Source organism: Anser brachyrhynchus (genome assembly GCF_964034855.1).
Source record: "Anser brachyrhynchus genome assembly, chromosome: 4".
Taxonomy (NCBI): Eukaryota; Metazoa; Chordata; class Aves; order Anseriformes; family Anatidae; genus Anser; species Anser brachyrhynchus.
The window spans coordinates 45,703,784-45,717,686 of record NC_137698.1 but is presented as its reverse complement, the minus strand read 5'-3'; the positions used below and the strand labels follow the sequence as shown (position 1 = coordinate 45,717,686).

Genomic DNA, 13,903 nt, shown 5'->3' with positions numbered 1-13,903 from the left:
TGGTGAAAAGCAACAGGGAAGAAAATCCCCTCTGTCAGCATGGGTAACAATGAAGTTTAGCTTCTTCAGACTGTTCATGATTAAAGAAGTATTTAAGAAATTTGACTTTTGCCATGCCAGAGTCTTGACACCTTTTATGTTGAAAATATCTTTTTTCAATATATGGCAAGCATATTTCTGCGTGCTTTCCATATTCAAGAGATTTTCATTACCCATTAGTAACATTCAATACTTTGAAGCAGAACTACATGTGGACAGGCATTTGCATAACAAGAAAAATAAATAATATTGGTAAAGGACCAAAGTCTATGGTCTTGAGATTTGGTTGTGCCTTTTCTTAGGCTTTCTGCGTCCCAGTAGAATTAATGGGAATTTGCCTAAGGACAGAACAAGGAGGAATGAAAGATGAGTCAGAACTAAATAACTTGACTTAAGAAAATAAACTAATAAATACACTGCATGGCTCCTCTCATATTTAAAGTACTTCATAAGCTTGTTTAATCACATCCCAAAGCAGGAAGAGACAAACAAGCCGCTCCCAAGTGTAAGCTCCCAGTGTCCCAACCACTCAGCAGCGGCTGCCTGCGTGTGTACTAGTGCCTCAGAAATTCCCTGTGATAAAGGCTACATGAAAAAGGAGGAATTGCAGGGGAAAATACTGTGGAACATCTGATGCACTGCAAATTCACACCCTACTGGTCTCTCTCATCCATCCATAGCCACAGATAAGTCGTGGAATGGATTTGGGCCAGCAGATGAAGCTGAACACACAGGATAGCTTAAAGCCTGGTACTGAGCCTCCGTATATAGGTGAGCCTCAGGTACAACTCCACTAGCCTCCATCTCCTGTCTCAACTAGAATACACCAGCAAGTCCCAGCATCTGTCCTGCAGATGATAGCCAGTTATGTACGGCACCAATCCCCTGTCAAGGGTTCAAGATCTCTATGTTGCGAGAGTAAGTGCCCTTCTTCCTCCCTCTCAAGAGGGTAGGAGGAGGAAGAACGGACATGCTCGTTCTCCCAACATAAAGAGCTTGAACCCTTCAGCCCCTCCTGTCACATCTAATGGCACTGGTTTTGGTGGCTGACAAGCAGAGACTGGGAGCATAAGAAATGGAGATAGTTCCTCACTGCTCCCGAGGGCCAGCATTTCATTTACATCTAACAACAAGGCACAGGTAAATAGAAACATACCTGCTGCTGTAACTGCTTTTCTAGTTTTTCCTTTCCCTTCACACAGGTCTTAATCTGAAAATAAATGAAATATTCACCCTGATAAATCAAATCCTTAAAAATCGCATCCAAAGCTGTTCCTGTCACTGCAATGCAGGGGCATATCACACAGAGCTTGTACCACCTGTAGGGCGCACAGTATGCATGCACTGCAGATAAATTGTTGCTCCTGGTCCAGAGAGGCTGGGGAGGAGTGGGAGAGGCCTGTTAGCCCCATTTATAGTCCCTCTGCTCACTGCCACTGCTGTGAGAGGTTCTCACAGCATCCACTGACTGACCAGTCAGGGCCATACAAGAAGTTTGGGGTTTTATGCTCTCTAGATGGAGCAAAAATATATAGGAAGATGTCTTTGATTACAAACACATCTACAAATGTGTCCTACACACACACCTTATTGAACCACCCAGGAGTGGGCTACTGGGTAGGGGAAATATAACTAAAAGTTATTTCACGCAAAGTAACAGATTGTCCCAGGTATTTCTGTATGCCTGGGATGGCCTGAATGGCAAATCACAGCATTCACTCTGGCACTGCTAGGTTTTGTTTGGTTGGTGGGTTTTTACACCTGCATGAAATGCTTCCAAGCACCTACAAAAGTACAGGTTAGCCTCAGGCACAACTGCAGCAGTGCCCTAGTATCAGTCAAGATGCCCAACCTGTGCTCCTCTACAACTGAAACTGGTGGCAGTGAGGAACACTGGACAGGCACCTTGCCTCTGACGTTATTGCAAGATCTTGCTAGTAATGATGAATGGCTTGGCTGAAAATAAGGCAACACCGCAGTTTCTGTTTCAAAACAAAGTTGGGGAGAACAATAAATCATCACAGAACATTTTGGTAATCAGCCATTCTTTTAAGACATTGCACAACTTTGTCAAGACAGGAAACCTCAAAATTTCATAATTTTTAAAGGGAGTTGAGAAAGCTCAAAATTTTGCATGCCATGACTTTGCTTTGGCTTCCTGAATGTCTGTGAACAGAATACTGACACTACTCTGAAGAGATAAAAAGGATGTTGCAACAAGAAATTATTCCAGAGGCTGCTCAGCTAATTTGGATGGAGACTTTTTTTTTTTCCTCAGTGATATTAATATTACTCTGTAATTCCATAGCAGAGGTCAGGATTCATTACAGACGCTTTTTATTTCAAAAGCTGGTTTGATGTTACAACTCTCATATCAAGTGCCAGTGAAACAATCAAGAGTCCTCTGGATTTGTTTTTGATTCCCCCCCTCCATTTTAAGATATGTTTGAAGAGATCTTGCAATAAACACTCCCTTCATGTACTTAATTTGGAAGTTGTCTCTAATCATTTCTCATCTTCTTACTGCATTACTTCAGAATGATTTCATCCCAGGTGGTGACCTCACATAAAATCCAATGTCAATTAATGGAAGCCAGAAAGCCTTGGATTGTGTGGAGAGTGAGAAAATAAAAATAAAATACACATGTGCTGGCAATAGTGACTTTCTTTTGACTCATACCTGAGAGTTTAGTTTATTCAGTTGAGACTGTAATCTCTCGTTAATCTTCTGCAATGCTTCTTTTTCCTCATTAAGTCTTTCTCTGTCAGATCGCTCCTTTCTGAAGTCTTCTTCATATATTTGTACCTGCAATCATGACTATGTGAATTTCAGCAGAGCCACAACAGAAATTTTAATCCACTTTGTTGTATAGTTGCTTTTTAAACAACGGCCAAGCAGTGGGATGCATTCCAAAAGAATCCCTCTTTACAGTCCTGCAACCAAAAGATTTTCCCTCGCTTTTTTTTTAAATGAACAGTACAAAATGACAATTCCACAGTGGCGTATCAATTGAAACAGTCCACAGCTTCACTGTTTGTAAATAGTCATAATTAAAAGGCTTACTGGGGAATATCCATTTTAACAATTATAAATAAGATACAAAATACTAAAGACATGGATCTTTTTAAGGGATAAACAGTAGTAGAGCAAACATTCTATGATTTTTTTTCCAGTTTTCTTTTCAATTACAAACATCTTTTACTCCCTCCGGTATCTCAGATGCAAGCAGTTAGCATTCTGGTGGAGACCCGAGGTGTTCACACAGCACAAAAAAAATGACTTCTATCACACTGTCTGACAGAAGATTATCATTTTATCCAACCTAATGATGAGCAACTGTGATCAAAGAACATCCTGCCTTTTTCATAGCCCACTGAATACCACATGACAAGCTTAGCCTTGAGCCTACCTTGTTTTATGCCTTTGCAGTTGCCTGCAGATTTACCTTTTCTTATGGTCTAACTCTAACAAGAGTGTGGCCCAAAGGATTAAGCTGTGCGAGTAAGTGATAGTATTTAGAGCCACGGCCATATATTTATGACCGTAAGACTTGAACTAGTCAGGACAGTCAAGGAGTTTACACCTTGGCTGAAACACTGTGGAAAGAAACCCATAGTTCTTCAGCTAATGGGCAGGTACCCACCTTCTATGAAGCTGAAGGTTGGTGGCACATTCACTGACAGATAAGGTTGGATTAGATGATCTTAGAGGTCTTTTCCAACCTGAATGGTTCTATTATTCTATAACAACAAAAGCACACTGGAGTGGGAACTATCATCAGAGCTTTCAGGAGTCCTTTCAGTTGGTCACTAAAGCCTGCCGACAGTCTACTTCCAAAGAATTTGGTTGCTGTGCCTCATGCTCTGCCCCTAGTGTAGACCCAATTTTCTTTTTTGCTGGCAGCAGTATTATGACTACACAGAAGGAGAAATGTTAATATCTCAGGGAAATAAAAAAAAAAGTCAATGCAGGGCTCTATAAATTTGTATGACCTGCCTGTTGCAGCTAATTTTTGCAAGTTTTTTTTTGGATCTGACGGTCCCCCACTAGATATAACCCCCTTCCTGAATAACAGTGTGTAAAATGAACAAAGGCTTTCTGTGTGGCCGCGTGAAGTCTCAGCTCACAGCCTGTGCCTGAAGAAGGCACGAGCACTACTGACCCTCCAAAACAGAGGCAAAGCAGTCGTTTGCAGACATGTAGCTCTCTTGGACCCCTGTCCACCTATACGCACTTCTTCTTAGTGTTCCCTCATTTCTTCTCTCCTACTTCACTCTCTGCTGTCTCACCTCCCTACTGCTCCCCAGCTGTACAATTTGTTGAAGCTGCAAGGGAGTAAACTTTGTCACAGTTTTGTCATTATATTCTCTTGTCCTGAGAAATAGGGGGACATCTCCCAAGGCATGAATGCCTTTAACTCTTCTGTAGTAGCCAGGGATGGCCTGGTGACCGCCAAGCTCTGGTGAGGCTCTGTCACATTGTGTGTCCCAGGGGTCCCTCCTCCAAACAGTTAGAGCCTTCTGCTCCATTTCGTGCAGAAGGAAGTTTGGACTCAGTGCACTGATTTATACAACTAGAAAAATACAATCATAAAACGGTTGCCCCATGAGAATTCTGAAGGAAAGGAAAAAAAAAGAAAAAAGGTTTACTCTATTTTATTGTGTAGAATGAAATAACTCATTACTGTACAATCAAGTGCAGGATTTTATTCTCCAGCATGTGGCAAGCATTACATTAGAGAGCAAAATCTGGCTCTGCTGTCAAACGTGACAGAAACAAGTATTTTACTCCCATTGAATAAAATTCCCATTCTGATCACATCCATTTGTGTGTCAATAATGTTAGCCCTAACACTGTCCAGGATGACAGACCAAAATTGTTAGATTATCTGAGAAGTATCATGCTTTTAAACAGATTCTTTCATACGTAGAGTGCACAAAGCACTTGAATTGCTCAAAATGAAGATAAAAAAAATACGATTGTCTGTAGTGATTGGTATGCAGGTTATAGATTCAAATGTCTCGCACCACACTTTGAACAACTACAATACCATCACTAATTTTCCAAGACCAGCATTCTCTAGACAATTCATTAAACTTTCAACTTCTACGATATAAGGAGCAGAAGACACAAGCAACAAATTCATCAGTAACTCATGAAGTTTGGCATTCTCTCCGGAGGAAATTCAGTCCCTAGCAGGGAGCTGGCAGGACGCCTCCAAAAATCACAAGAGCCATTCTGCAGCTTGAAATCCTACACAAGAGCTTGCTCCAGTCTTTCGCAAGGAGTGAATTTCACTTTATGGACACTGCTGTGATGACAGCATCTTAGGAAACACCAATTTGAATGGACTACAACTCTTCCGTTCAAAAGTACTATATAGCAAGTCAGCCAGGCACTGTTCTTGGGAGAAAAGGCAAAATCGTGTGGCATGAAATTCAAGCCAGGCTTGCTTCCAGCCATTCTCACCTGCTGCCGGAGAACTTCAAGTTGGGTTCTCATGTCCTCAAGGCTGTTCTTGTCAACCCCCTCTGAAGGAGTCCCAGGAACAGATTGGTGCTTCTTTTGCAGTGCATCCTTAAGGGCCTGCAACGTAAAACATCATAGTTACTGTACTGAGATCCACCACATCAGAAAGATTTATTTCTGTGTAAGTGTTCTCTTTAAGTAGAGTCACAGGCTTTTTTCATTCATTCATTTTTCATTCATTTGCAGTTGCTTCAATTATATACAGTGAATATTACGAATAACATCTATGTATGCCTAAGTCCAAATTTCCAAAGTGCCCACACTAGATCCATGAATTTGAGATGGTGTAGTTTAGAAGACTGTGCTTTTACTTAAACTATAACCGACAACTAGCTGTGGAAATCACAGCTGCAAATCTCATTCAGAAATGCCATTTTCCTTGTGCAAATCAGAATTTGAGAAAAACCAAGACCAGTGTCAAAAGACCAAACAACCCAAGAATGTTAAAGTAGCATTCGACTATGCCTATAAATGTTCCTATAGTAAAGTCGGACTGAAACACTTTTTGCACCACGAGTACAAATTTCTTCAGCTGGAACCAAAGTGAATACTCACATCGAGACGAAGTTATGTAGTCTCTATAACTTGTCACTAGAGGGAGTTATGTATACACACACTACACTGAGAATGCTCTTATACTATTTTTCAGTCAAATTCTGCTACATTTCTTTGCAGATTTTATTTATTTAATAGTGTTCCACAGCTGTCCCTTGGACTGGAATAGTTCTTAAATCATTCTTACCACTTTCTGTCTATAACCACACTTACACATTTCTTATTTACTCTACCACAAACGCTCACATTTCAATTTCAGTGCTTTTCTGCATCTCTCACAGAACATATGGACTCAGCTAATTTCCTCCACTTTAGAAGGTTCCCTTCTTGCTAGTGGTCCCCAGCTCCCCCTGACTGGCCACGCACCACTTGTGTTGTAAGAGAAGGGAGAAAATAACTTAGAGAGGGAAAAGGGAGAAGGGGAAAAAGACAAGCAGGAAAAAAGAGCACCTAAGAAACCCAAGGATTAGTATTATGGACCTCATCTTCCATGAAGTATCAAAAAGGGGAGGAAAAATAGCACTTCCAACAAGGAACACAGAAGAGAAAAATCTGGTGAGCTACTGTCACTAAGAACAGTGCAGAAGAGGTATACTATTGACAAAGTTTGTATTCCACGTCATAAGGCCATACCTAAATATGGGAGGATGTAGATACAAATAGATCACTGACTAATCTTCCTTTTGTCCCTTCCAGCCACTGCTGATCTCTTTTACAATATGACACTTCAGTGCTCTACACAAATAGCAAAACAAATAATAAAAACAAGTTTCACATCAGCTTTTAGGTTGGGAGTGGAGGGTCAGAAGACACAAGTGTCAGTGAAGTTTTTGTTATCATGATTCTAGGCAGTGAGCTGCAAGGTATCGTGAGCTGTATGTTACAAAAAAGTTGTAAGAGCTTCTTTCATTATAAAAATGGGCACAAGCAGAAAGGTAATACACAGTGATGCTGTGAGCAAGACTAAAAACTGTATTACCCAAGAAGGAGGATAATACAGCTCTGTGGCAATGGCAGGATGGCCACCAGCAAGGAACAAGTGAAAATGAGAAAGACCTCGCAGCTCACTGAGTTAAACTCAGCTTAACTTCACACAGTGTTAAATAATGTTCATTTAGAAATACTGAAAACTGAAACCTGAAATTGCAAGACAAGTAGCACAGAGTTTTTCTTACATATATATATATTTATGTATTTTTTTTAATCGAAAAGGAAACTGTATAAACTATATTACTGAAAGACAACCCACTTGGTTTTCAAAGTTATGAGAAGGATGTGGTCCATGCAACTAGCAATCCCTTAATCTAACCACACGAGTGTGCCAGGTTTGGGAAGAAATTTTGAAGAGAAAAGCCTTACAGACATGAGAAATGGGATGAAGTAAAGCAGAGTTTAACCTGATAATCTTTCATTTAAAAAAAAATAATAATTTTAAACAGATTTTCTTAATGGGGAAATTACAGCCTATCAGTCCGTGTTTGAATGACACAACTGAGATGGTGCTGAAGCAAAGTTATCAATTAAGTCAGAGAGAAATTTGTCTAGTACTTGAACTATAAGGCAAACAAGGAAACTGCAACAGGAAAGCCAACAGTCTTGGGATATGGCATTCCAAACTATTGCAACAACACTTTCATATGGCAAACATCAAAGTAGGATCAGAACAAGATCTACATTTTGGGTACTCTGGATGACCAGATCAATGCTGGATGAAGCTGGAAGTAAACAAGTTAATGTACTTAAAAACAAGTAGTAATATCTTCCACAATCTGGGAATTAAGCATCTTAAAATGACTGATATGCAAAACCATGCATATTAGCAAGCAGTTATATATTTAAGGGAACAAAAAACTTGGGTCAGTTTAGCTACTGTCCTGTACTGAAAATATGCTTGCTCCACATTGATATAAGTAAAGAGCAAGGGTAACAGCAGGAGTGAAGCAGATTTTTTTGATACTACTATCGAAAAAAAAAAGTATATCATCTGGCCAAAATAAATTAAATAAATAATTGAATAAAATTAAATGGATTAGATGAAATAAATAAAACAAATTAAATATTAAATAAATTAAATAAAAAAATTAAACCCAACTGAACTGGATGAAAGTGTCTAATAAAAGAAGGGTTACAGCTCCAGAACAGCTTTCCAACAGAAGTAACGCAGAAGGAGTTTAAAGTATTTTTGAGGTTAAAGTATTTTTAAGGTAGAAGTTTGATTTAGGAAAATTTGTAAGCACTTGAAGTCACTGAAACTGCAATAACAGGGCTACTAGACTTATAAGGGCACAGTCTTACATGCATTCATGAGATCTGAAGGATGCAATTACACAGGAAATCAGTAAAGCAACACTCATGTGAGAAGCTATGTTGCATAAAACTGATGTTTCATTTAAAAGTATGGTTTATTCACCTACATCTTAGTTCCAACAACACTGTAAGATTCTAAAAATAAAATAAAATACAAACAAGATATGTAATGAAAGTTACAGAAGTTTTTGAGCAAGTCTTGCCAACGCATTTCAGAATGAGCTAGAGATCATAAGTTGCCAGATATTTTAATATGGCAACATTACTTTTTTGCCCTGACTTTCACACATTCTGGTCCTCCAATTTATGCTTCACTTAAAGATATACAGCAATGGTTACTGCAGTGCATTTCCTCAGGAAGCATTTGTGGTTCACCATGAAATACAGAATTGTTAGAAAACACCCACTGCTTTATGTGATCTTTTGATTAAACAAAGTTACATTTATTACTTTCCCTCAGTTAAAAAAAAAAAAAAATCCCGAGCTATTTTATGGCAATTTCCTCAATGAGATATACACACACACACGCACACCTACAAATATATATACACACTCATGTATGTATGCATGCATATAAGAAGACTGAAGCATATGTCTTGTGAAGAGAAGCCATTCTCAGACAGAACATATGTAAAACAACAGTTTTTAAACTGATTTTTTTTTTATCATAGTGTTCCACTGGATGTGCATGAAAACAGCTTTGTGCCATTTCCCCTTTCCCTTTTGTTTTAAGGAGGGGAAACCTAGAAAGAACATAATTATGATAGAGAGAAGTTTCACAGAAGAAGCCAAAGATTTTCTTAATTTTCTTCTTTACAGTGCAAATCCTACAACCTGCCAAGAGCAGCATGAACAGGTATTAGCTAAATTCAGTTCTTGCTTCTTCCCCCAGCTCTCTGAATCTATGATCTATAGATTAGCAGTGATCGTTAAGTTTGCTACCATGGACAGATTGCTCACCCAAGGAGTGAAAATAAAGTCATCAGGTAGTGTTAGTGCTTAACATCAGAGACACTAGAATTAAAGGGAGAAGTCCTAGTCTCTGGCTCAACTCTTGCTCATACCTTATTAAGACGACTTATTTCACACTCATAGTGTTCTTGTTTTCTTATCATTGAGGCGTTCTTCTGCTTCAGGAGCTTGTTCTCTTCCTTCATGTCATGCAGGACTTCACTGAGAACCTTTGTTTCTTTCTGGGATGCAAAATACAGAGAAATGCAGATGGAACCATTTTTCAAAAACAATTTTCAAATAATCTGCTGCCTGGCAGATGTGCTGAATTTTTGGCGTCCCAAACACAGCTGGGAAGGAAAGCAACAGGAAGACGGATGGTTAGGAAAACCCAGATATGATAAAGTCTGTTGAAATTGTTTTGACCACTCACCATATGATGAGATAGAGGCAACATACCAGAATAAATTCCTGCTCTCTTTAATCTGCAGTTGCATAAAGGCATGAAAAAGCTGGCAGGCCAAGGCAAATGGAAGTGTACAAATGACCATCCCAACCCTGCATTAGTTGCATCTACTCAATGCAACGCCAGGGCTAGAAGCAGCTGGAGTCCTAGCCACCCCCAATATCATACAACATTGGAGACAAAACCACATCTCTGAATCATTCATCGTGAAGGCTTTTCCCACTACTCAAGAGACTGAGGCAGGCCTCAGCCTGCTCAAGAATTACCAAGCTACCAACTGAGGCTTGAAACCCACTTTTTTTTTTTTAAGCCCCATCACAGTTGTCTTGAGCTCAACCCTTCTTAGTGTGTGCCTACACTGCTTCCATCCCAGCAACCACCATGAAGATGTCCCTATTTGCAACAGGACTAATACTAGTCTTTCAAGATGTTATTATACAAATTAGTAGGACAGATTTGCCAAATTAAGTTTGATTCACTTCTCCTATTGCTTTCAGCACAGCTATTTTCAATTTACAATGAGGGGAGCTAAGATTCAGATCAGAAACTGAAGTAACTGGCATTGTGTAAGCTTCCCTCCTTTCTCTCCAGGGTAATGCATTCCTGGCTAGCTTGCTTTTGTCGAACTGTCTTAGAGAAAGCTGTTTAGACATTTGAAACAGAGTGACTGTTCTACAACAACAACAAACCTCAAATATTCCTCTGCAGCTGCTTTATGTGATAAAGAAATGAGATCCAACAATCACACACACACGACACCATACGCATGCTTTCTTTCTGTGCAACAGCCCTATCTCTGTGCAGCCAGCTACTAGGTATTTTTCCTCTGGGCTCACGAGAAGTGAATCACTGTGCACATCAAGCCACTGAAAAACACCCCTGAGAAACTGTCCCATATGCAGGAGGTAGCCTTATTTTCCTTTGTTCTAGACTACTTGGAACATTTCTGTAAGGAACTCACTCAGGAGTTAACTCAAGTTGGCATGTCTCTGTATGCCTTAAGATATTAAAAAACAAACACACACTAAAATCCTTGTAGGTTTTTAGCTATATTCTGCTCTTTGCCATCCCCTTTTCCGCTCTCCTAGCACACATTCTCCTTCTCCGAAGCGGACAGCTTGAGGAATACAGACATTTATAATGAAGCCAAACACAGTTTGTTTGGGTTTTTGAACCATCTGAATTCTTAGTCTTATTGCTTCTTATTCAACACTTAATCTTAGGTTTTATGGCTCCTTTACCGTAAGTCTTTGATTACCATCTACGGGCACAGAGTTGAGCCCAGAGAGAACAAAATAATTTAAATCTCCAAAACAGACAGTTTTCATAGGTGGGCCATGGAGGACACGCAAACAGATAACTTTTAATTCACAACATTGTCAGTGTGACAGTCATACCTTCAGACGCACCAAAAAAGAAAAATAGCCCCATCAGACAGAGATGCTTTGCTGTTGCTGGTTTTCCCATATGGCTCATGGAAGCTACTCTGAATAAATAAATTTAAAAGGTCCTGTCAGGCTGCTGGATTAGATAAGCAATTAGAAAACAAACACCTTATTACTGTGCTCTGGCAATAACCTTCTGCAGCCTATGCCAGCTCCATGGCTATAGGGAGTGAAGAAGAACATTAAAAAAAAACCTGTTGCTATCTTCTAAGAAAATAAAATATAGAGAAAGATACATATATAATACTATATATATTTATATATATATAAAATATAAAATAAATGCAAGTATGAAGAAAGTTAGATGCTGTAGAAAAAAATACAAAGCCCTACAAAATTAATCGTGATAGATCTGTCAGCCTAGGTCCCTTCGGCATTCTGAACTTTAAAGCAACAGACCTACTTGTGTGTTTTCAAGCTGAACAATTTTAAGCATTTCTCTGATTTGTCCCTTGGAACTGCTTTTTCTTCACCTAGCCATGTGGGCAGCACAGCATAACTTGACGTGGATATTACAATTTATGATGCTCATTCAAAATTCTCTACTTTTAGCAGCTACATTTGCAAAGGTGTAGATCTCCTGCATCCTTGCAGGGCATTCAACAACTAAAGAAGTTCAAAAGAAATAGAAGCACTTAGTGGCTGCCATATAATTTTTAGAGAAACTGCTGTTCTAAAGCTGGTATGCCAGGCAGGTTGACCTGTCCCCGTAAGAGATTTTTAGAGTATATAGTTACCTTGTTCATTATTCTCGTATGTAGAAAAACAATTTGAGAGTGTACTGCTCATCGTTACCTTTCCAAAGAGTTACCTATTTTTCACAGCTATCATTTATTAAAAAGGTTGACAGTAAACATCTTAGTAATATGAACAGGAAGATGGATTGTCTAGCATTGACTGTATATTGAGGGCAAATACAGGCCGTGATTAAACAAGTTCATGACGTGGTTTGCTTTGAAGCATGTAAATAGGCCTATTCGTTGGAAACCAAGCACATGTTTACCCATGTTGTAATAGTTAAGCAAGTAAGACAAATGTTCTGCCTATGAAAATAAAAGTTAAGGGCTTTACACTTTTTTTTCCTACAGCAGCTATCGTATATTTTATCTGAGAATGGAAGTGATGTGATTGCCACTTGTCTTCAGGTTTGTTTCACATTATCAAGTTTCCCATGAGAAAGGAGAACCTTGCCTTCAGCTGTCAGAGCAGCAGTCAGAAGCTCTTACAAGAGGTTATGAAGTGTGTGTTACCATGAAACAGAATGAGAATAGTTACTGTTCACTCTCTGGTGCTTGCCAGATGGGGCAAAGACAACCTTTTCTGTATATTTGGTATAACTTTGCTGATCACTTTGGTTGGTGGGTTTACTTTGGTGGGAATTTAGCTTCAGGGATCTGACTTTTTATTGTTGAGCATTTTATACGATATCTGCAGCTTTTCCGTTTAAAATTGTGGTAGCATTTTCTTTCTCTGACACAAAGAAATTCACCCTAAAAAGAATATTCAGGAAGAAAATATCTGAACTATGCACATCAATCTGCTCTTTATTCCTTCTCACACACACTACTGCTGTGTGGTCTGACAATTTCTACAGAAATGACTGCCTCACAATGCATAGTTCTCTGATCAAAGAGAAGATCAGCCACTGCCTTGGGCACAATATTGATGAGAACCCAGCACCACCATCTACTGGGTCTGCAACAGCCCATGCTGTGCACTTAGTAGAAGAGAGAGGAAAGACACTGGGTGATAGTGCACCCTCCTACCATTTCCTGTGACGGCCTGTCTCTGCCCAGGACTTGCAGCCTCTCCTTTTCTGGAGGATGCCGATGTCTCTCTTCCTCCAGCTCACTGACTCTCCTCTCTGACATGTCCAGTTTTGTCTTCATTTCTGCCAGCTGAAAAGCGAATAATGTACCATGGTGGGCTGACGGTGCATCCTGAAAGGCACAGCACCCCAAAGGTGCTCCCAAATCCTTTCAACTCTCAGCAGATTAGTGTAAAGGCATGGATCTGGTTGGGTGTAAAGTGCCCAATCACTTACTCCTCCCCCCAAACCCAGCTGCTCTGTTTGTAGGGGAGACTCTTAATGATTTAGGGCAATTTCTCTCATGGTGTTAACTCAGTTGGCTCTAGCACTGATTTTGCTGCCAAAGCACAGCTACCATGGGGCTGTTCCTGCATATGAACTCTCCATTTTTAATGTGCTTTTTCTTTCCCTTTGCAACATGGACTGCCTCGGCACTAGTATGCTTCCAAAGCAATCTAGCCAGAGGCATAAAACTGTCCCATATTAAATGAGGAAGAGACATTTGAATTCTCTTTGCAAAAAAAAAGTCAAGGAAGAAATGATCCAGATCTCAGTAAAACTTACTGGAAAAAATTAGAGAGAAAATTTTCCTGATAAGCACATGAGACCACTTGGCAAACTTCCTTTTCATAGAAGGAAATAAGAGAAGTGTCGGTTTATGAACCAACTTAGTTTTTAGAATACCAAGAAATATTTTAAGCGGCTAGCTTTGCTAGGCAGTTGATTATAATGTCTGCAGCTAATATGCCACAGAGCTGCAAACAATGAATGAAAGCTATGACAATGGCATCTTGTCAAAA

General features: G+C 39.6%; 1 protein-coding gene across 3 annotated transcripts in view; it reads right to left on the bottom strand.

Annotated features, from left to right (window-relative positions):
• The window catches only part of TNIP3 (TNFAIP3 interacting protein 3), a 94,379-nt gene that overhangs the window by 13,175 nt on the left and 67,301 nt on the right, over window positions 1-13,903 (bottom strand). For all 3 annotated transcript variants that reach the window (XM_080588727.1, XM_080588729.1, XM_080588728.1), the window contains 5 exons: window positions 13,060-13,191; window positions 9,496-9,624; window positions 5,510-5,626; window positions 2,720-2,845; window positions 1,196-1,249 (listed from right to left, as the gene is read on the bottom strand). In XM_080588727.1, the coding sequence (XP_080444853.1) occupies window positions 1,196-1,249; window positions 2,720-2,845; window positions 5,510-5,626; window positions 9,496-9,624; window positions 13,060-13,191 (558 nt within the window). The remainder of the gene's footprint in view (window positions 1-1,195; window positions 1,250-2,719; window positions 2,846-5,509; window positions 5,627-9,495; window positions 9,625-13,059; window positions 13,192-13,903) is intronic.